Source organism: Rhododendron vialii, chromosome 8a, assembly GCF_030253575.1.
Source record: "Rhododendron vialii isolate Sample 1 chromosome 8a, ASM3025357v1".
In the NCBI taxonomy this organism is placed as follows: domain Eukaryota; kingdom Viridiplantae; phylum Streptophyta; class Magnoliopsida; order Ericales; family Ericaceae; genus Rhododendron; species Rhododendron vialii.
The window spans coordinates 13598047-13622581 of NC_080564.1; the positions used below are offsets into that span (position 1 = coordinate 13598047).

Genomic DNA, 24535 nt, shown 5'->3' on the forward strand with positions numbered 1-24535 from the left:
CAAGAGTATGAACATAACAGGTGCACCCGAACACTAGTAGGGGTAATGAGTGGAGAGGCCGATCAGGAAATAAAACCGTATGGGGTATCTGACCGCCTAGGACTCTAGATGGCATATGATTGATCAAATAACATGCTGTAAGAACAGCATAACTCTAGTAAGACTTAGGAACTTGCATTTGGAATAACAGAGCACGCATAACCTCTGATAAATGTCTAATCTTACGTTTGGCAACTTCATTTTGTTGTGGAGTCCGAGCACAAGAAGATTGGTGAATTATACCATGATCATCAAAAAACTTAGAAAGAGAATTATGAAAATATTCACCCGCATTGTCAGAACGAAATATACGAATGCAAGTATCAAACTGAGTTTTAATCTCCGTATAAAATGAATTAAAAATAGAAGACAACTCTGACCTCTCTTTCATGAGATAAAGATACGTGACACGAGAGTAATCATCGACAAAGATAACATAATATTGGAAGCCAAAAACATTAGAGACACGCATTAGGCCCCAAATATCAGAATAAACTAATTGAAAAGAACGAGACACGCGACTCTCAACCCTAGGATAAAAAGACACTCTATGATGTTTACTAAACTCACAGACTTCACAAGACAAAACATCAACACGGCTACATGAAGGTACTAGCCGTTTAAGGTTCTGAAGGGATGGATGACCAAGACGACAATGATGTTGATAGGGTGACACCGAAGACTGTAGGGCAACAAAGCTAGGGTGAACATTGTCGGTAAAGTAATACAGGCCACCACGTTCAGTACCGCTACCAATTTTCCGCCCCGTCTTAAGATCCTGAAACACACAACCATTGGGAAGAAATGTGACAGAGCAATTTAAAGATTTGGTAAGTTTATTGACAGACATAAGATTTAATGGAAAACGAGGAACATGCAATACGAAATTCAAAGTCAGAGAGGAAGTAACAGAAACATAACCCAAACCAATACTATCAGTGGTAGACCCATCGGCTAAGGTAACATGAGATGGTTTATCAATAGACTGATGGTCAGAAAAAATAGTAGAAGTACCCGTCATATGATCAGATGCACCAGAATCAACAACCCAAGGAATAGAAAAACGGGAAGTTGCAATACAAGTACTAGAAGAACCTATCTGAGATAGCGTAGCAATGGAGGAACTTGTCTGACGTGACACAAGGCGTTGGTATTCCTCCGCAGAAATAGTCACCATACCAGTAGAGTGAGTAACCTGCCGAACATCTTTGAAAGGAGTAACCCGATGAGCCTGAGGAAAACCATGTAGGTCATAGCAGTACTTCACTGTATGATTTGTTTCCCCACAATGAGTACACAGTCTGAAAACACGACCTCGACTATGGCCACCTCCCCCTGACATGCGGCCCCTAGGACGAAAGCCACAACCACCATGACTAGAATCAGGACCACCAAAAACATTGTCAAAAACCCGATCACTATATCCAGAATCACGACCGCGACCACGGCCACGACTGAATGAAGAACTAAAAGCACCAGAAACAGCGGAAGTAGAATCAGATTTCATTGCAAAAATATCTCATACACTAAGAGGCAACTAGTCAACTATCGATAGATCAACCAACCAAATATGTCACCAACTACCGACCAATAAATAATCAACCCACCAATCTAGCAACCAACGAAGAACCACCGAACAACTAATAAGCAATGAACATCATCAACTCACAAGACAAGATGATGGGCCAAATAAACAGGATCCGATAGCATCAAAGTCGAGAGAAACAACAACCCAACAACGAATCAGTAACCAACCTCCAATATGAACGAAATAATCAACTCAAGAAAGACCGCAACAATAACTACTATACTGCCAATGCAAAAAAACTCAAGACTAATACCAACAGCAATACCAAACAAATACTGAACCAAACACTAAATCAACACAACTAAACGGTACCGCAGACCATCTATGAACACCAATCCGCATCGAGAACAACTTGGCACAACCAAGGATGAAGGAGAAACAGATTGTATCTCAAAAAATCACCTTAAATTATATCGCCAAGGGACAAGCAGATTGAATAGGGGTTTCTAATCGAAAATGGCAAGATCGACGCCAATAGATGCTGCAATGAACAGTGTCGCTTGAACAGTACCCGATGAATAGTGCCGTGTGAATAGTGCCCGATGAACAGTGTTGCAATGAACAGTGTCGTTTTAGGGTTTTGATGAGTAGATAGGATTCCAAAAGGTTTGGGTAGGTCGTTTTAGGGTTTTTTTTTTTTTTTGTCTTTTTGCTTCTTTTTTTTTTTTGTGGCGTCAAGATGAAGGCGGAGGTAAGGTGGGTGGCGTAGGGCGGCAGTGGCTATGGTGGTAGGTTAGGGGTAAGCTTTGATACCATGTTGTCAGAGATGAGAAAAAGTGTATAGGGTGTTAATGAACCCTAACACAAATAACTATTATTTATATTAAGAGATAATTTGTTACAAGACTTATTTAACCAATGTGGGACAAGACTCATAAGAACTACTTAAATATTCCAACAAAAAACACCTTAGGACTGTGTCTCCTGTTGGAGAATATAGAAGTTTCCAGAGACAGTGCGTAGTTGTATTTCTTAAGAAAGACACCTTAGGAGTAGGTCTACAGTTAAGAATATCAAAAGTTTGTTATTGACATGTCTATAACTCTTTAATACAGGAATGTAGCTCCTTTACCATTCCTGAAAAATGTCATGCTTTTGAGCTGAAAACGTTACCTTCTAAATCTCTTTTTATGCAAAATATTGAGCAACACAGCATGTCAAGTTCTCAAAAGCATAGAGTGCTCATATTAAAACAAATAAGGATTTCAGCGATAAGATGTGGAAAGTGAAAATGGGACCTCCAAATGAAGTTGAGATGCTAAATAAATTCAAGCTCTCATTTATTTTCCTATCTGCTCTTGCTGGTCAAATGTAGCTGATATATTCAAGGGAGCAACGAGAGGATATCAAATGACTATTAAGAATATTCAATTGTAGAGAGATGTACCAATCCTTCAAGACTAAGAACTATACATCTCCTGGCCTTGCGTATCTGTGTCCCACATGTGTCGGAATGCCAAAATATGTGTCCGCTTTTTACTTATTATTACTCAGACACATAAGGGACTCATTAGTTGGTCGTACAAACGGAAATGTGAACCCCAGGTCAAAGTTACAATTGATGCTTAATTCATGACCACTTATCGATTGTTGCACGGCTTGCGCCTTATGCTGTTTGAGAACCCATTGATTGATACGGGAAATATGTACTTGCTATCATCAAATGTCGGATTGTGTGTGTCCTGTGCCCATAACTACGAGAGAAATGTTTAGTTTAATTTTTTTCACAAGCTTTCAACATAGATGGACCATGCATAACTGCCCCTTTTTTTTGTCCCCCTTTTTATTTTGAGATGTGGAGTACTCCCATGGCCGATCAGTCCCCCAACCTCACAAAATACATGTCCACCAAAAAAAAAATGTACAGCCAAGATTTTGGTAGTTTTTCAAAAGATACTGTTAAGTAGGAAATAATCTCCTAAGGTCAGCCCAAACCAGGAAGCCTAGCACAACACGAAAGGCCATGTAGAGAACCTAGTGACGCGGAGCTTAGCTTGAAGAGCTGAGCTCAATGGATCAGCCCAGGGGTAGAGGTCAGCCCAAATCAAAGTGCTCACAAGTACAACCTTAAAGGCTCAAGCTAGAGTCCCAAGAGTATGAAATCTAGCCTATAAGATCTAGCCTCTATTAAACTAGCCTAAGGACGGAGGCCAGCTCACAAGCACAACTCATAGAAGAATACCGAGCTCAGCTCACCTAGTGAGCTCGGTAGATTAGGCCACGAGTCTTAGAGGACACCATGAAGACTCCTAACCTTGATGACAATCACAAAATCCAAAGGAGAGGAGAACTCCAAAACCTGATAAAGACCAAAGAAGTTCTGGGTAAGGAAGACACTCCATCACCAACCTATTCCCGTCATGAACGGATGAGCCCAATAGTTCCCAGTGTCAATGGAGACCTCTGCACCGTAAGGACTCTCAATCTTGATAGCAATTGCAGAGTCCAAATGTGAAGGGACTCCTCAAACCTAATAAGGATCAGGGAAGTCCTAAGGTGAGGAGGACACTCCAACACCGATTTATTTGCAGAGTCCAAAGGTGAAGGGACTCCTCAAACCTGATAAGGATCAGGGGAGTCCTAAGGTGAGGAGGACACTCCAACACCGATCTATATCTACCATGAGCGGATGAGACTTAAGAGTCCCGGTCCCAAAGAATTCCTCCCAATATGCCTATATAAAGATCACATCTCCACTTCACAAAGGTATGCAAATACTACAAAACTCATACTCAGTCCATACTCTATTCTAAAGTAGATCGACTGACTTAGGCATCGGAGGGGTGATGGCAAAAGCCACGCTGGTGCCCATAGCTTTTTTGTTCTGTATTGCAGGTCGTAAATCGAGCTCCCCGGAAGCCACTTCATCAATTGAAGGGTCAGATGGACGGTTGAGGAATCACACCTCCGGAGGTGACCAAAAACTGGTTCATTAGATACCCTTTACAAATGGGTATGAACGATTTTTAAAAGTTGGGATAGAGAGGCAATTTTGATGATAAATAAAATTGTGGGTGTATTATTTAAGATTACAGAGTTGCTCCATCTCCTTCCATTCACCTTACACATATTCCTTTTGCAGAATACATAATGAACATATACATAAACTGAGACAAACTAAAGGTTTTCCTGGCTGTAAAAACATTCAAATCTGCAAAATTTCAGTATGAATATGTATATAGCTGTCCTTAGTCGAGGTACTCGTAAGCTGGCCGGACACGTTAGTTATCAAGAAAACATCTAAAAACGCAATACCTCGACCCCATCGTCCATCGTTGTAAGAAGTTGTGAATTTGACGGAGGAAATGAAGTCGCTCGAACGGATACACCACCACCGAGAGCAAAAGTTCACCCCTTCCATATGCTCACTTTATTTTGATTTATGCTAGAAACCTGTAAACTAATTCAATAGCATATTCGTATATACTGATGCAACATTTGTTGATGGTGTATTTGTTTATGCATGGTGGCCTGGTGGGGTGTGTGGAAAAGGAGGGAGTAGCGGTGTACATGCAGGAGCGCGAACGCGAGCTTAAAAGCTTCTTTCAAATTCATCTCAAATTAAAATTTGTGAAAGCGAGGATTGAGCACTAGGACAATGCGAAGTTTAGGAGCGGGAGCGCAGCGTATATATTTTGAAGAATTATGTAACGGGGGCGGAGGTTGCATGGCTTTACAGTAACACTGCTGCACCTTGGGAAAAGGAAGTTCACAAGTTCAATGGTTTTTTATTTTCTATTTTCTGAATCACTCTCATAATAATAAAGTATGTGTTATGGTGGGAAGAGTTGGTATTTTAAAATCACAAGTTGGTTCCTCATGAGAATATGAGATCCACGCAGATTATTACTGTAATAAAGTGAAGAAAGCCAAATTGAAGATCTGATATGTAGATGCACCTACGATCGATGAAAAGAAGAACAGTATGCTTCTGTGATATATATGAGCTGTTCCGCTAAGACATATTTTGACACATAAAATAACACTCAATAAATTAGAGCTCCACGCTAATATTAGGAGAATTTCAATTTATTTAAAATATATTTTTAAAGTTTCGCGTAAAAATCAACTCATTCAAATATCGGTAAAGGCTTGATCGGTTCATCTAGTTAATTCTTGTCAAATTTGACAGGATAAAATTGAATGAACCAATAAAGCCATTGCCGATAACTGAATGAGTAGATTTTTCACAATAACTATTAAAAACATGTTTTAAACAAATTGAACAGTTTCCGATTATTTGCGTGGTGTTCCGACTATTTTTGTATCAAATGTTTTATTATACATAAAAAATAATAGTTGCTACTCCTATTTGTTCGAAAGATGCTTTGTGTATGTACCACACCCAAAAAAAAAAAAAGGAATTCCAATGATGTCATGGTGATGAACCGCATTCATCAATAGATGATGTGACTGAATGATTGAGGCGATCGCGTGCCGAGTATAACAGTTAATATAACTCCATCCAAGTATATATAGTGCAGGTAGTGGATTCAACTCCACTAATATAAAGTAGATACTCTTGCAAATGGGTTGTAAAAAAATTAGGCTTAAGTAGTAGTATAAAATTTCGAGGGCGCTGCTATTCGCAGCCTTTCTATTTACTCCCATAGCCCGTTAAAAATTTTCAATTATACTCGACAGTTAGTTACCGAAATTGAGATATATTTTCAGCGTCCAATTACCGAAATATAATATTTTTTTCAACAGATGTTTACCGAAAATGCATGTTCGGCAGTTGTTTACCGAAAGTTAAACATATTTTCGACATGTAGTTACCGAAATATAATCTTGTTTTCAACAGCAATTTACCGAAATGTTATTTATGATTTTCAACAATCATTTACCGAAATTTAGTGGGCTACGGGAGTAAATAGAGGGCTGCGAATAGCGGTGCCCAATTTCTAATGTCTGACCAAAAAAATAGTTAAAGCTGTGGATCAAATAACAACTTAAATCCTTCTAATAATTTATATTTACAAGGTCAATCCCTAGAACTTCAACTGTGAACATAGACCTCAATTTATGGTTTCATTTATTGGAAAATAGATTGAGCAACTATATATTGCGAAGAGGAGAGAGAGAGAGAGAGAGAGAGAGAGCCCCAAAACAGTTGCCGGCATCCGACCCCTTAAAGATGTTTAATTCGTTTTATACATGTTGAGATATGTTCAGCATAACTATGATTTTACAATTTCGAGCCTAAAATCAGTATTATTACTATTGATATGGTTTAATCAGTATTATTACTATTGATATGGTTTTGTAATCTCTCTCTCTCTCTCTCTCTCTCTCTCTCTCTCTCTCTCTCTCTCTCTCTCTCTCTCTCTCTCTCTCTCTCTCTCTCTCTCTCTCTCCACAGTAAGCCTAATGAAAACAAGCAATGCTTGTTGAAAATTCCTTGTGAGTAATTATATGTTTCATTATATATGTTTTCTAATAGCAGATTATTCCCATGATCATAATTGTGTTACCTTCATATATTGTAATTCTCACTAAAATGGTTTTGACTATTTCAGGATACCATAAGTTAAGCTGGCTCTATCATTATTGTTGGTTAATTATTTGGCAATCTTGTTGTCGTAGCTAGGAGTAGTGAAACCCACACTTGTTTTAATTGATGCGAATGGGTGAATACATATGTATTATTCTTGCACGTTGTTAGCTCTGAATATATTTTCATTTATTCACATGCTTCTTCTCTTCAATTTGTAACAAAACCTTGATATTTTAGAACCAGATTACAAACGTGAAGTTTTAAATGCCTTGGGTGATTTTGTTTCATTGGCCGGTCATGTCCTCCAACCCTCTGGATTGGGTCATGACATATTCTAGAGTGATGCGTTCTAGAGCAGATAGAGGGGCTATTTGTAGGGGGCCAAGCCATCCGCTTGATAAGGTCCAACATATCAGCAGTCCAATGGACTAACCCTTTGATTGAAACACCCAAAGGCTTGAATTAGAAGTTTTCTTCACCAATTCTCTTATCTAAATTGCAAGCCCTAGGGTTTGATTCGTTGCTATGAATCCTCAACTTCAAGCGATTCCTCTCCAAGAATTCATGAGTGCAAGGAGCAGGTAAAGAAACCGTTTTTTTTAAAGACAGAGAAGTCAAGCCACCCGATTCAGTGTTCACTTATTTATAGAAGGAATGAGAAAAGCCAGTCACAGCTTCACAACCAATCCACATTGTCAGGATGTAAATCCAGCAGTTGCTCTAATTCAAATACTCCCAAGGCCCCCGTAAGTAAAATTCACATACTAAAAAGCATACCTCAGTTCCTTCTTGAAAAAGGTAACAAGACACATTCAGGTATGACATTATCGAACTACCCACATTCACTAACATCCAAAACCAATTGTGCCCAGACATTCTTGGGGCTGAAATTGCACCTGAACAGAAATACTACAAACAACTCGTGCCAAGACATTCTTGCAGCTGAAATTGCACCTGAACAGAAATACTACAAACAACTTGTGCCAAGACATTCTTGCGGCTGAAATTGCACCCGTACAGAAATACTACAAACAACTTTTAGCAGTTAGTACCAGCATTAATCACAGTGATGGTGCTATGGTTTTTTAGGTGAAAAACAATACACAACCACACCAACCCTAGACCCATGGGACGGACCATCTCTATGTATCACCTCAACATCAAACATCTTCCTAGCCCTCTTGAAGAACACAGCCTCCTTCTTCCACCTCCTCAAATGCGCCATCACAAACACCGTCCTTCTCGGCCCCCTCACCAAGAAAAAACCCAGCGTGCGAAGCAGAGGATCGTACAGGTGATCGTGATACACCACATCCGACCCCAACACCAGATCGTACTCCCGCCCAATCAACCCCTCCATCTGCTCCACCTCGCCCCAAGACAGCGCCGCCACCTCGACGCTCCCCCCGTGACGGGCTAATACGTCAGAGTTGGCTCGGGCGTTGAACTCGAGGTTCGGGAGCACGTGGGGGAGGTCCGTGACGGTGACGTCGGCGGAGAGGGTCAGGGCTGCCGTGATTCCGACGAGGCCGGTGCCGGAGCCGAGCTCGAGGATGCGGAGGCGGCGGCGGGGGGATGGGGAGGAGAGAGAGGGGGAGAGGGGGCTGGTGGAGGGGTGGGAGCGGTGGAGGTCGAGGAGGGAGAAGAGGGAGGTGGCGGCGGGCCAGAGCTGGAAGGAAAGGCCTTCGGAAGGGAGCTGGCGGATGACTACCGTGGAGTAGAGAGAAGGGAGGTAGTGGAACTGGTGCTGTTGATTTGGTGAGTAGTGTTTTTCGATTGGTGAGTTGTTGTTGAGGTTGGGATTGGGATCGTCGTCGTCGTGGGGGTTGGGTTGTGGTTGGTCGGTTAGGAGGAGCATTGTGAAGGGGTTAATGTCTATGTCGATGTCGTCGTCGTCCTCGTCGTTATCTTGAGTGGCCATTGATTACAGTACAGTACAGTAGCCGCCCGACGAGGGTTTTCTGAGTAGTTGGTCTAGGGCTTGCTCGTAATTGTAGTGGAGGAGGAGATAAAAGGGGATCCCACCGGTGGGCAAATCTACATCCTCACAAAACGACGTCGTTTTGGCGGCAACTTACACTCCACACGCGGACAAGGCAGCGGATGAGGAAAACTGGAAAAGTACTGTAGTAAAGTAAATGGCGTGGAAGATTATTCAGTGCTTTGGCCTCCCTAAAAATTGTTCATAACTACTTTAATTCATGTAAAAATGGTATTGTATATCATATTTTAAAAATGTTTGGTGAAACTTTTTATAAATTAGAACAAATGTTTAAACTGTCTTTCAGCACTCATTTTTAAGTACTTATTTTTTAAGAAGATAATTTCGAGTTCAAAAATAATGGACTTATTGAAATCTAAAAATATGCAATATGGATCTTATTTGAAAGATCTCATTGATATCTTTTGAAAGATGCAAAATTATTTGCAAAATTATTTTTCATTTACATTATTTTTTGAGTTTAAAAATGTGAAATAAGTATTTTATTTTTTTTTTAAAAAGTGTTCTGGAACGGGGTAAGTTCAATAAGTTATAAAATAGCTAGTTATCAATTAAATGCCTAGTTGACCTTAATAATTCTATAAAGATACTCTTGAAGTAAGTGTGTTTTTTCATAAAATGTGTATTTTTTTCAGCTTAAGTGAGCAAAATAACTGTATATAAACTGAAATCCAAAATAATCTAATTTGTTGTCAAACAAATTAGAAAAACTACATTAGTAATAATTCGTAGTCGATATCAATACACCATTCAAGATATTTGTGAGATATTTTCAGCCTACTTCTTTCTTTTCTTTTTTGTCACACGACAGATGTCTAACCTACTTCTAAGGGGATGAGGAAGGGATACCGCTAAGCAGCATACGGGTGGGGCAAGCCCAAAGGGTATCAACTATCACACCAAGCAATCACGCTCTTGACGAGAATCAAATACTCACCTTTCATATGGGAGAGGTGTGGAAGTGCCATTAGACTACAAGCTTGTTGGCTTTGGCCTACTTTTTTTTTTTTTTTACTACGACAAATCGATATTGCTCCATCAACTCAAACCTGAGACCTCACCTCTTGGTACTTAAGTGCCCCTCACGACCACTTTGGCTATAGCCCTGGTCGCCTACAGCCCACTTCAATCATCAAAATTGTTCACCTTTAAATTCGTCAAAAAACATCAAACACATTAAAAATCCTTGTTTATGGAATATCGTCATCTTTATTTTTCAAAATACATTTGTGGTCTGAAAAATGAGTTCTGAGACAGTGTTCCAAATCTTATTTTTTAACACAAGTGTGCTCCATAAATACATATCAATTCTTATACCAGTTGTATTTGATATTATCGATCATTGAAATAGGTCTGATAAGGATCCACAAAATGGCTTTTCCAAAAAAAAAAAAAGGGATCCACAAAATGCCTCGAAGAGAACTCTCCACTCCCCTTTCAAGAATTGGATAGGATCCTTACCTCGGTGTCATCCGACTTGATCCATCTTGGCGGGTTGTTTCCGGTTTTGTTGGTGCAAAGTTTCCGTCGGGTGGCGTCGCTTGGCGATGGTGGGTGGGCGGTAGGGCGGGGTGGAGTGGCGTTTGGGGCTGTTTTTTAAGGCGGGTTTTTTCGATGATTGTCAATTTCAAGTGGTTTGTGCATGTTGTTTCGCTTATTATGGTTGGCTCTTAGGGTAGTTAGCGGCATAGAATTAGCAGACGGATTGATTGTCGATTGGGATGCGTTTTGTTTGTTATATATGATGCCTAGTCATTCTATCCTTTTAATCACTGTAACTTACTACTTGTAACTTTACTGTGGTTAATACAATTTTCTTTGCCATTAAAAAAAAAGGGATATAAATGGTTTGATTTTGTCGGCATTTTAGAGTAATTTTGCACTGAATCAATTACAGTGGTGTCTGTAACTTTATGAACCGAAGGCGATCGACAATTATAATCAATCGACCTGAATAATTTTGTATTGAGCGATTCGGTTCGATTCAATGTGATCTGTTTGATTTTTAAAGTTCAATACAGGTACAGTACCAAAATTATTACTGTATTCTATATGATCGGGAAAAAGAACTCTAATAAGTTGAGGAGAAATTTCATCCCTTGGTAATCAACTAATCACGTAAGTGTATAAAAGGGGAGAGAGTCAAATCTATTCCTATACTAGATGTTAAGTTAAATCAACGAATCGGCCCGTTTCATTTTATTCGTTGTACAAATCCAATGAACCGAAACCAATCGAAAATTTATTTAGTTAGCATTTCAAAGCGAATAGACTGAAACTAGTAAAAACCTGACCAAAATTTCGCTAGTCCAATTTCATTTGGACGGTTCATCAGATTTTTAGTGACAACCTGCAGTTTTGCAGTTTCAGTTTGCCGACTTGCAAACCAACTTCACACCTCCTTCATCCCACAGAACCTCTCTTTCCTAACCATCCTCCTCTTTCACACTCTGTTGAGATTTCCCTCGACTCTTTCGGTTGGGATTTCACTTTACACAATGAATACTGTCTAACAATCCTAAGTACCTGTTGTAAATTCTAGAATAAAAAACTTCGATCCCAACATTTTCATGTTCAGAACCCTACACTTGCTTTTGCAGCTAGAACCATACCTGCTCTGTCCGGCAGCCACAGCTCTACTATGGCCACCAAGCAAAACAATTTCTTTGAAAACTCTCTTGCCACATATGACGAGGATGCCCAGATCGATTGCGTAACATATCCAATGCAAAACTCTAGTGCAGGTAAAGAACTATGAGATCCTCTTAGGTGACATGACATCGGACTCATGGAGTCGGGCAAAGTTCCGTTTCCAAATTGCAGAAGCAACGGATGGAGCAATGAAGAAACCAATAATTGCTGGGAATAACATAGGTAACTTACAATCCTATCTTAGCATAGCTAGATGGACAAAGCAATGCTCTAAGTCTTGTCCTGTCTCCAGCTTCTTTTTAGGCGGATCCCCTGCATGGCTTGACTTTTTTTCTCTTGTAAAGATCTGCCTTTCTCAGTGAACAGATAGATCATTTGATTTTGATAATGTAGTATACCTTGTGTCATAAGATGGCTGGAGAAGCACTTTCTGAATGGCAACACACGACATACAGAGTAAACTAGCTTTACAAGTATTCCCTCCTTTGTTTTCCTGTGTTTAACCTGATTCAACCCTCAAATAGACTGATATTATGCTGCAAACATCCTTTAAACAAAAAAAGAGGCTCCCGCTTGCTAAGACTGTTCCTTATTTCATATGCAGGAAGAACCTAGAGCTCAAATGAAGGTTGATAAACAGATATAGAATTTAACCTTCAATACTCTAGGGCTTCTGTTAGCTAACTTTTGTTCAGTAATTGCCCATTCATGCTTAACTTTCTAAGCATAGAATTTAACCTTCGATACTCTAGGGCTTCTGTTAGCTAACTTTTGTTCAGTAATTGCCCATTCATGCTTAACTTTCTAAACTCGGCTGATGAAGAATATCCAATTGCGAAAGCGGAAACTGTTTCCTCTAATTTGGTTGCGTGTGTGTGTGCATGCGCGCACCAATAAGTGTACCACTTCATACTTTAGCTCCTAAACATATGATTAATAATCTTCAGCAACAAGCCAAGGGGCTTTTGGCCCAAAGGCATCAAAGGTGCACTTAGGTGTCAGGAGAAAGGAGGTCAAGAGTTCAACACTTCAACTCCTTACGAGGTGCTAATCTAACTATTCTAACAATACTAAAACTTTCGCCAATCAAAAGAAAATCTTAGAAACACAGGGAGTATAATATTTCTTGCAATTTGATTTGCAGAAACTACAGACTGTACATCACCACACATACGCATATTGTTCAAGAAAGTGGTTTGAACTGCCAAACTTTCATAGGCTGACATCCACATCAAGTGATAGAGGTTTTGAGTTGCAAACTTAAAACAAAGAAATACAAGATGATCGGAATCAATATAATGCACAATTTTGAATCATGCATTTTGTACCATATCCAATCATGGAAAACACCTGAACAACAATGGAGGAGATGCAATTTCAACCACAAGACAGCCACTTCCTACTCAACACAAGGCTAACATGTTCTAAACATGGCATCCAAACAACCATCTACAGCCGCACATGCATATCTATGCAAAGAAGAAAATGTCATAAAACAAAGGAAACTAGCATCTCTGATACCAACCAAACTACCCAAGATCATAGCACTAACGGATTAACAAGTAGTCTGCACATATTCTGGAAATTAAAAGGCAAAAAAAGTGGTTCCGAAAACCAATCAGTCAAATCAGAATTCCATACCGGTTTTATCACACACACCCTATGCTTGCTAAACGGATAAATGGTAAATTCAACTTAGCTCTACGACTTGAATACCCAAAGTGGAAATTGACATTATCCAATGAGCCAAATACTTAAAAAGCTTTAAATCTATCAACATAAAAGGTAATTGCACTCCCAAAATTTCTTCGAAGCTTCTAGTTCTCCACAGAAGCTTGTGCGGGCATTGAACTTTCACCTTCTTTGGGGCTGGAATTTCTTGAAGGCAACACTGCCATCATCTGTTTCATAGCAAAACAAAATCAATTAGCGGTCAGGAACTAACAAAAGCCCTTTGGAATTGAGTCCACGGGGCTACATCGAGATTTTAAATAGCATAGCAGCCCGCGTAATATTAAAGGTAGGGGTGTAACAGTGACAGGAGTATCGATTGATAAGTAGTGGGAATCGTGTTTACGGGCCATTAATCTCTTACAAATATATTTAGTACTAGAACACTTAAAGCTGCCGTAGCAGTCAACTATCAGCCGATCAGCCGAATCAAACAATAACCGGACGCGAACAGATAGGTAGCTTTAATCGGGTTGATATGGATGCGAATTTTGGGTATACCGGCGTGTAATCTTACCAGAAAGGCCTGGTGCGCGTGCATATATATGCTGGTCCGGACGATCGATAAAAAATAGGTATCAAGGCCAAAAGGTCCACACACAAGGGACAATACGCTACGTAGCCGCTGCTACCGAAAAACAGGGCTAAATCCACGGTTGCTGCAATTTTTTCACTAGTGATACTCTATTTATCGATTTTCCCTCTGTGAGAGATACATCAAAATTGCCCTATTGCTGCAATAAATAACTCAGCCTAACCATCCTATGAGTACCAAAAATATCCTTACAAGTGAGTCCGCAACATGAATGATAAACACTACCATCAGTCTCAACACAAATATAAAATATTCATATTCATCGTAACGAACGTAGCATATCTGAGAGGCCAAAAACTTGGTACATAACGGCCAATATGCTACGTACCTGCCCCCATATAAACCCTAGCTGTAATTTTTCCCAAGTGATTGAATACTATTCATTGATTTTCCCTTAGTGTGAGAGACATCAAAATTGCCCTACTCCTACATTAATAAATTATACTTAGCCTAACATGCAGTTCTATGAATACCAAAAATTTCCTTACTAAGTGAGTGAACGATAAACACTACTACCATCAAGCCCAACAGAAAATAAAATCTTCATTACTACTACAACGTAAGGTGATCAGAAACATTAATTACCTTGTCAAAGTTGGTTTTCATGGTGTTTTTCCAGCAAACCTTGTGATCAGCCATGGGAGTATTGATGAACTCGTGAAAGCTATCCCTCAAGTTGGTCACAAGGCCAGCTTCAGCAGACTTATTCCTTCGACAAGGAGTCACGAGAGTTGAAGTGGGTTCGGGCGACGATTGCTTTGCTTCAGAACCAGTTTGTTTTTGGATCTCCATCGCTGCCAAGACTGCCAAGAAATTTGGTCCGCGTTAGAAGCAAAAGAAATTGAGAGAAGGAAATTAAAGAGTCGGTGTTGTAGAAGACGGCGAAGAAGCTTACCCTTGGGGACCGAAACAGGCAGAGGAAGATTAGGGCGAAGGCGAACGGAGAGCTGGAAGGAAATTGTGATTTGATAGTTGTTGCAGTTGTGGGTTTCTCTGTCTGTGTGTGTATATATATTGTGTTTGGTGCTTCGGATTCAGCTTGTTTCGCAAGAAAAGGCTTCAGAAAATAGCATGGCTTGAGGCCGAAGCCAAACTTATCTAAAAGCCTAAACAGAGTATTTAGCTAAGCGGTGCGGCAATCCAGGATTTAAGCATGGAATTAAGAAAATTGGGTAAGACCACCCCTGAGGTTTCTGACAATTCCAGGAATCTCCCATGAGGTTTTAATAATTACACTGGCCCATTTTACTTTACAAAATTATAAAATAAAATAAAATAAAATTGGTCTTAGGTCTATTATGTAAATTTTATAAGCTCACAAATCCATCTATTAGTTTTGTAAGGTGTCAAGTCCAATCTAAAAAGTTCATAGCTAGTAGGGTAATCTAGGATTTAGACACTTTCATGGAATTTTATGGTGCACTTTCTTATTATAGGGTAAGGTGTTATAGGTAGAGTAAGGTACTCTAGGATATAGGCACTTTCATAAAGTTTTATGATGCACTTTTCTATTAGAGGATTTTAGTGGTTTAAACACTTTTATAGAGTTTAGGGTTTTAAACACTTTCATAGGGTACCTTAAGATTTAGGTACTTTCATAAGATACACTAGCTTGTGGGCTTACGAAACTAATAGGTGGACTTATGGGCTTATGAAATTTCTATAGTGGATCTATTACCAAATTAATCTCCATACAAATTATATTGTCTAGATTCTCCCATTTCGTAAATTTCCTAAGTGATACCGCAATCGAGGATAAGCATGGAAATAAGAAAATTGGGTAAATTTCACTTACCACTCCTGAGGTTTTCTGACAAATGCAGGAATCTCCCATGAAATGTTTTCTGACAAATGCAGGAATCTCCCATGAAATTCTAATACACTGACCTCTCTTGTTTTACAAACTACTCCTATTATCTAGATGTCGTGCTATTTGCACCGACACCAACCTACCGACGGCCGCGCGCAGCCGTCTCCGGCCACCGGACGGCCGATCCGAGCCGCCGTCCAAAAATTTATAAAAAAAAAACCGAGGGGCCCAACGCGGGAATAAACGGCATCCGATGTGTGTAGGGTGCTTGATCTAGACACCCTATTTTTCGTGTATATATGTATATGGAGACGGCCGCGCGCGGCGGTCGGTACGGTTTCCCTACACTTTTGGTCGGTACACATAGGATTTCCGTATCTTAGATTCTCCCAATATGTTTAGTTAAGTTTCGTAGTAAATGACTAAAAGGCTCTGAAATATTATATGAATAAAACAATTAAGCCTTCTTGTTATTTTTCTTCAAATTGGATTTTAATGTTAAAATAAATTTAGTTACTTATTTTTTATCAACTTTAGGTAATTACCAATACGTCTTATATTGTAATAATAGTTACGGAGAATTTTTTTATAAAGGTAATATTATTACTTTTTGCTTCATATATCTTTTTCTTTTTGTTTTCTATATGTTTTTCAAGGTAAATGCACTTGTATATTCCAAACTCATCAACTCCCAAAAAAAAAAAATTTGTCTTGGTTTTTATTTATTTTTTACGAAAGAAATCCATGTAACGTATCATTCAAATTTTTAATATTTTATATTTCAATTTTATATAAAAAAAATATTGTCGTGTTATTTTACTTACCGTGACTTTTTAATTACTATATTTTTTGACAAAATAAAGTCAATATCTTTTTGCTCAAGCATGCCTAGGAAACCTCTTTTTGCCACTCCTTGAAGTAGACGTGCAATATCACATTTGTGAGGTGAGCAAAGATAGCCCCTTATACTATAACGCAATAATAGCAACACAAAAGCGATTCAAGTTCTTGATTGCAACACTCTCTTTCATTTTTAGATTCTCGTCCCAATATGCGACGATGATCCATAAGCAAGTATACATATTGCAACTGTCATTTTTTGTATGGAAGAGCACCCCAAAAGTCCAACACAATCCTTCTTAATTTCGGATAAAGTAGTCCGTCATATGCTTCCGTTTTGCTTCTTCCCTAAGGTGAAACCCTAAAATCCCATTCCCAGCAGACTTGCTCCAATCTCGCCATTTTGCTTAAGAGCTACAGTGCCTCGCTTAGTGTGGCGAGGTTTTTGTAGCTCATTTGCCACGGTTCTCTCTCTCTCTCCTCCTCCTCCTCCTCCTCCTCCACGGTTCTCTCTCTCTCTCTCTCTCTCTCTCTCTCTCTCTCTCTCTCTCCTCCTCCTCCTCCTCCTCCTCCTCCTCCTCCTCCAGTTTGATTTTACCAGCATTGAGCTTGAGGTTGGGTTAGAATTGAGTTTGTGAGCTAATTTTGGAGACCCCATTGGAAATGCTTTTAAAACGTCAGTTGTTACATCTGTCTCAAAAAGATTGTTTAATTTGCAAAATGAGAATTTTGTGACAATATTTTTATTACAAATTATTCAGTTCTTTAAATTAAAAAGCTTATTGATATTTATTAACTTTTGGCAAAAGGTTAAAAAATTTTCAAAAAAAAACAAGCATTATTTTAAATTTTCGTTTGGCCGGCCCAACAATCTTTTTAGAACAAAGATAATTCCAAATTGATGGTCCGGTTTGGTCTCCAATACAAATTTTAAAATTGTTAATATCTTTCAATTTACAATAAATTTTATGTGCAATATAGATCTTAGATGATAGATCTCAATTAGTTCTATTACACAGTACAAAATTTTTAAAATCTTTAAAGATATTATAGATTAAAAGATATTAGCAATTTAAAAATTATATTGAAGACGGAACCAGATCATAATTTGAAAAAAAACCGACACCACAACCAAAGTCATTGGAGGCAGGCACAACTTATCTCTTAAGCTATCTTCTTGAGTCTCTCACAGAGAGAGAGAGAGATGGCCGCAAAGAACTCGTCATTTAAGGTTTGGTGCAGCTTTGAAGCTACATTGGCCTAATTGGTTTCCTTTCTGATATATATATATATATATATATATATATAGTATTAATTAGTTGGATGAAACTCTCTCGTCATGGCTTGATTTAATGTTGCTAATCTTGTGTTACGGAATGATTAATGAAAGATAATACTGGGTTCATCTTCAATGGCTCGTCGACAAATTCTAGCCGAGATGGGGTACAAGTTCGAAATCCTGGTATTTTCCCAAGCCATATACTCTTGCTGTTACGCGATGTTGTCAATGTCTTTCGGCATTGAGTTTGTGGGGAGAATTTGTGATTGGAAAAGGAAAAAATAAAAACAAGAGTCTTGTTCATTGTCTTTTGCTATGTGTGGAGAAAAATATATCTACTGTTTCTTGTCTCTCCACAACTCCTACATCCAAACAATGCCTCATTCTGCTTATCCAAAAAAAAAAAAATCCTCATTCTTGGTAAAGGGACTTAGAAGATTAATTTGGTGGTGTGTTTTAGACTGCAGACATCGATGAGAAAAGCATCAGAAGGGAAAAACCAGAAGAATTGGTAATGGCTCTAGCTGAGGCAAAGGTACAGTACCCATTGAACCCGAATTTTATTTTTTCTGTTTCTTGTTATCTCTCATTCTGCTAAAAGGTGAATTTCCTGCTACTCCCCCGTCACAAATTGCTCGCCCTTTTTAGGAAACCGTGCACACAAAAGATAATGTACTTATGAGATTTGTTTTTGAAAAAAATCTTTAAAATGGTGTAAAAAATTTTGGGGAAAAAATCATGTTAATACATTCTTTTTGGCGCACGGTCTCCAAGAAGGGGTGAGCAATTTGGTACAGAGGAAGTATTATCTTTATGAACTTATTAGGGTTTAATCATGTGGGTGGTTTCAAATTACTACTAGGGTTAGTTCCTATCCTGTCATGCCTATATTTTTCGAAAATAAGGGTTAGTTATGCGATTGACGAAACTGTATTTTCATTATTTAGTCAAAAAATACCTACTATTCAAGACAACTCATTTCCCTTAAATAAATGGACAATTGTATTTTTAGTGGAAACAAAAGGTATTTTGGCATTAGTCTCAAGACAAAAAATGTAGCGTGAACTCACCCTAAGTGCGTCAGCTCCTTTTGGTCCTATCCTATGACCCTCCTATATGTTTATGAGGAATGAGTTTGATGGAGGCTCTTAAGTTTCTTAGGCAGATGCCATCATATCAAAGCTCAAAATTACAAGTCAAGTGGAGGATGATGCTTACTCTACACTGTTGATTACTGCCGACACAGTATGTTTTCATTTCATCATCTCTTTTGTTTTCTTGTGTTGTTGTTTATCATCATCTTCTCGTCCAAAAGAAAGGGTTTGGTAGGGAGAAATGATCATCTCACGAGTAGATGATGATAACTCTATATTAAGAAACTACTTAAATCTTGATTCTAATTCAGTGGGCGGACCATTGAAGAGGCTTTCGTGAACAATATGAACCCACTCGGATTCTTGTCTAGGAAGATCCAGATGCAAGTGTAGAAGTTGGCTCTCAGTAGGCAGAACACACAAAAGTTCCAATGAAAGAAAGGGAATCCTATTTTAACACATATTTACATAAAATGGGATAAAAGAAATGCAATCCGAAGAAAAGAGAACCACGATGGAGTAAATATACGCTATAAGAAAAAAAGATTGGACATGCGAGAGGATCCGAACAAATTCTACTTTCATTTCCTTTTCTTTGAATTGAATTTAGCGCTAGGTTACTTATGTTACAGTCTAATCATCTTGACTCAATATAATTGATGGCTACCCATACAGCATGAACACTGCCACTTAGTAGAAATATAGAAGGATATAAAAAGTGACGAGGACCTTTTTTTTTTTCCTTTAATAACTCAAGCCAGCAGATCATTAGTCAATTTATGATTTAAACCTTACGCATTGAAGTATGAACTGTAGAAATTTGGTGATTTGGTACAACTAAAAAGAATCTTAGTAATATATTCGAATTTGCCCTAAAGCTGTTTTGTTACTACACATCTAACTAATTGCCAAGGTCAGAAATCCCAGTGCAGCCCAGTTTTAAGGACCAAAATACTGGACTATACACTCCACGTCTTGTTCTAAGCCTTGGGTGGTTATCAACAAGAATTTTTTGTATTGGATTGGCCAAGAACATAGTGAATGTAACGGCAGCAAGTTTTCCAAACCAAATCTCCATCGGAGACTTCTCTCTGATTGCTACTGATGGTAAGGGTTGACAAGATGACTGGCATATTTGACAGCCTTGCCCCAGAACGCCTTGCAAAGCCCGGCATTAGACAACATACATTTGACTTTCTCCACCAAAGTGCAAATCAATATAAGGACCGATGCCTATCAGATTCACACCCAAGTCTGGAAAAGACTCATATCATGCATCGAATGCTATATGGAACCTTCTAAAACACCATTTTTTTGTGAACCTATGAAATTAAATTTCCCGTGTCCATGTAACATATTATGAACTGGCACTTAGACATGTACCTGCACCAAACACTCATATCCGAGTCCATGCAACATAGTCAGGTGATACTAAACTAGAAAACTTAATGCGAGAATAAATATTATCTAGATCTTTTTCAATGGAAAAAAGAAGAAGAAAGAAAGTGGGAAAAAGGAGAAGAAAAACAACAGTTTGATGGCATTCCCGCTAAGTAATCTATTTTTTTCTGCGCCAAAATCTTGGTGGAATCTTTGTTGTTTTAGTCGTTAGTACGGATTAGTTAGTGAGAGCGTTTTATTGCATTTCTTCTAGATTTATCCTAAATACTTATTCTTGTTATACGCAAAGAGAAAAAAGACTGTTTGTCTGTTCCTATGTTTATATTCTCCCTTGGTTGGAAATGAGCTTGTTAGAGGTTACATCTTACTTCTGCACCTAATTGATTTGAGGTGGTCGTATATGAAGGGGTGATCAGAGAAAAACCATCAAGCAAGGAAGAAGCGCGCCAATTTATTAAAGGTTTTCTAATAGACTTTTCTTTTAACTGTCTCCATTGCCTTGAGGTGGATACCTGTGATCACATTCTCATATGTTTGCAGACTATTCTGGTGGTCATGTTACAGTGGTGGGATCTGTACTAGTAACTAACCTTGTTACAGGTACCAGAAAGGGAGAATGGGACAGGGCAGAGGTATTGTTTCCAATCTGTATTCTTCAGGAACGATGTTATCGACATGGCTGAAGCTCAAATCAGCATCTTGTAAATTGGAAAGTTGAAGACTATCTTTTATCTCCAGCATTCTTACTTATTGGAGGCTTTGTGGCTTCATTTATGCCAATCATAAGGTTTCATACATGCCAATCATAAGGCCTTAGGCCATCCAATTATACTTCTACCGATTTCTTGTCATTCATGAACTGTCAAAAGCTCAATTCATTGAGACTTAGGGCTCGCTTTGTGTGGTTAGGTTATACATTGTCGCCCTATCTCCTTGATCTTTTTCTTCATAGTCAGATTTGCAGAGTCCTTACCATTTGTCTGTTAGACAAATGATAAGGACTCTCATCATTCAGGAGGAAAGAAAGAAACTAATTAGCATAGACATGAACATGCGACACAACATAAGCATTACACAGACATACTGATGTATTGATTTACAATATGCATGACACAACATGACCAAGATACGTTGGAGATTTGTATTCTTCTATGGTAAGCAATTTTTTTTGAAGGCAATGAAAAATACTCTGTAAAATGAATGAATTAAATAAACCCACATAATTGATAACTTAATCAGGCTCTCATTCACATAACAATTGCAAAACCGTCATACAACATCGTAAGTGTCAGACACACTTTGAGGAGTGTCCAAGGAGTATTGGTTTTCAATCTCATACCAGCGAGTGTCCCATTTTTAATATTAATTGTACGTGCCGGTACTGGAGTGTTCAGCATACTGTTTCGGATTTATCACAGAAAAATAATTTGTAAGTGAAGGTCAGGTTGATAAACATAAATGAATGTTATGAAACATCATTTACTACTAAAAATAGTGTTATTTGTTTATTACCATACAAAATAATCATTTCAATTCTCCCCCCACCCCCATATTTGATGGCTATGTGTTGTAGTTTTTTTTTCCCCCACGATGAGTCATAATGATGATATTTTGCGATCAAACATAATGATGATGATGAAGTAATTGGTTCGTAATTCAAGAGAAGTGATGAGAGAGCGGGTGTAGCCATGTAAGCTAGTAGGCTATATGTATGCCAGAGAAAGTAAAAGAAACAACGTTTGTAACTTTGTAATAAGGATCTCAGAAAAAAGGTAGAAAGAGAGAAAAGTTTGATGATGTCATGGGTGAAGAAGTCTGATGATGTGAGACAGAAAGGTTTGGAGGGCCAGTGGATCCGAAAAATCACCGGAATGGCAGGGAACAGACGGAGCAAGCTGGTATTCTAAGCGGAAAGGAGCTGACTCTTCACTGTACCAGATCTCTGGCAAAATGGTACATCTCAGACCATACCGGCTGGGACAATACGAGGTTGCAACCTTGTGTTTGACATGACATGCCTATAGCAATTCAGATACCTTTGCAGAAAAAAAAAATGTTAATGCCCTTGCATCAAAGAAGAGGATACAAAAAGTGATGGTACTGCTTTAAATGCATTGGTTTCCCAGCGCTAAAGAGGAGGCTGGTTGTCGATAAACAGCACATCATGCTTCATTTGTGGTGCTGAAAGGGAGACAGCGTAGAGTCTGTAATCTAGAGTTACTTTCCTATCTTGAGCTGTGACTATCAATAACATTGCAACATTTAACTGGCATCATCAGTTTTCTATTTTGTTTGTCACTTAGACCAGTCACTTTGCCTTGGAGACAGCTGTTCACTTGACATGATTGCCGTATAGAGACTTGACTATAGTGGATAATCTCCACAAAGTAGTTTACCCAATAATGGACATTCTCCATAAAGTTGTTTATGTTGGACCATCGACCATAATGTGATAGTGCATTCTTGTTACGTGAAATGAAGCCATAATACTCCCAGTTCTTAAGCTACTTTTTTATTGACTTGTGCATTACTTGAAATAATTAGGCAAAACATACCTATTAGATCACGTGGCTTTGATAGTTTTATGGTAGCCTGTGGAAACTGATTGTCATTTGTCTTTTGTGCAGGTTTATTTCCATGACATACCAGATGAAGTCATTGATAGCCTGGTACAGTTTCATAAATATGTAAACTTCATTTCGTATATTTTTTTACCTGCTTTATGTGGCTGGATATGCTCAGGTCGAGGAGGGAGTTATGCTCAATGTTGCTGGAGGCTTGATGCTTGAACATCCACTGACATTGCCTTTTGTTGACACGGTGGTAAGCTCTCCCCCTCCAACATAATCACCACTCCTGCTCTTTTCAATGTTTCCGTCTAGAAGCGTGTCCTTGTTACTTTCCAGTCTATAGGCTGAAATGAAAATAGTCTTGGCTTCCAATTTGTATGAGCAGTTATGTAGATGATTCGGAACATTTTATTGAGGCAAATTCTTTTTCTGATCAAGACTGCATTGGCTGGAAAAGTATAGCTTATTTGAGTGGATTACAAGTACCATTCTGCCTTACCCGACATCTGCATCTATTGTTTTTCCTCCTGCAGGTAGGGACAGTTGATTGTGTTATGGGTCTTTCAAAAACTTTGACGGAAAAGCTTATTCAGGAAGCCCTTTAGCTGCTGTTAGTACTGCTAATGTTTGGATCTTGTTAAACTTCATCAACAGACTTTTTTTTGTGAAATTGGACGCTATGTGATGTGTTTTGTAGCGTAGTGAAGTTTACATGACAAATAGCTTATTAATCTACTGCAGCACACTGAATCTATGTTAGTGTGTTTTCCAAATACAAGTGCTTATATATAGTACGACGTTACTGTCTGTCAATCCTTCCTTTGGGCATCTGGTGCTTGGTTCTTGCAAACTCTTGGTGGGATTGAACTGACAATGCGACATGCCTCTTCATCTTTTAGCCTACTGTCTTTACTTTTTTTCTTAGCATTTCATCTTATGTTGTGGTACTTGGTTGTAGCCATTCTCTGTTATTTAGCCTCAGTCTAAGTATTTACCCTTCTGCAAAGAAATGTTTCTTATAGTTTTGCAAAGGAAGTACATCTTTCATTGAAATAGTTTAGAAAGTACCTGAACAGAAGTCACAAACAGAACAGAACAGAGTTGGGTCAAGAGTGAATGGATTCGATACAGGCGGGTTGGATACGGGTCCATAGACCCATGAACCCCCTTTGACTCAACATCTTTGAGAATTCAGTTAAAGCCCCACAAACCTCTGTTTGGTCATCGAGAAAATTGGAGGAAAGAAATACACGTTTTGAATGTATTTGGTGTAAAAGAGAGAGAGTGCATCAGCCTAACTGATTCTAGTACTGCCATGATTCATATTTGGCGTGATGACTAAGTCGTTTATTTAAGGTTTTTGAGGACTGGACTTCAAGTTTACAGTTGCAAAGTATCTGAATACGTGAGAGTTCATATTACTCATTGTTTCTTAGT

At 38.7% G+C, this 24535-nt stretch overlaps 2 protein-coding genes across 4 annotated transcripts; one reads left to right on the plus strand and one right to left on the minus strand.

The window, feature by feature from the left end:
• Positions 1–7871: 7871 nt before the first annotated feature.
• On the minus strand, positions 7872–9124 carry LOC131297888 (uncharacterized). Its single transcript, XM_058323080.1, has one exon. The coding sequence runs from the start codon at positions 9043–9045 to the stop codon at positions 8200–8202; it is 846 nt and encodes a 281-aa protein (XP_058179063.1). The 5' UTR covers positions 9046–9124; the 3' UTR covers positions 7872–8199.
• An 8741-nt stretch (positions 9125–17865) lies between these two features.
• On the plus strand, positions 17866–23905 carry LOC131297889 (uncharacterized). 3 transcript variants are annotated; one of them, XM_058323081.1, is made up of 9 exons: positions 17866–17985; positions 18145–18216; positions 18494–18568; positions 19195–19278; positions 20919–20988; positions 21069–21160; positions 23156–23197; positions 23271–23351; positions 23632–23905. In XM_058323081.1, exons 1-9 carry the CDS (start codon positions 17959–17961, stop codon positions 23701–23703), a joined length of 615 nt encoding a protein of 204 aa, XP_058179064.1. In that variant the 5' UTR covers positions 17866–17958; the 3' UTR covers positions 23704–23905. The 3 variants fall into 3 exon arrangements, 1 of the variants encoding a protein (XP_058179064.1); XR_009190389.1 differs by lacking the exon at positions 21069–21160 and having other exon boundaries at positions 23632–23775; XR_009190388.1 differs by lacking the exon at positions 23632–23905 and having other exon boundaries at positions 21069–21315; positions 23271–23354.
• The last annotated feature ends 630 nt before the right edge of the window (positions 23906–24535 follow it).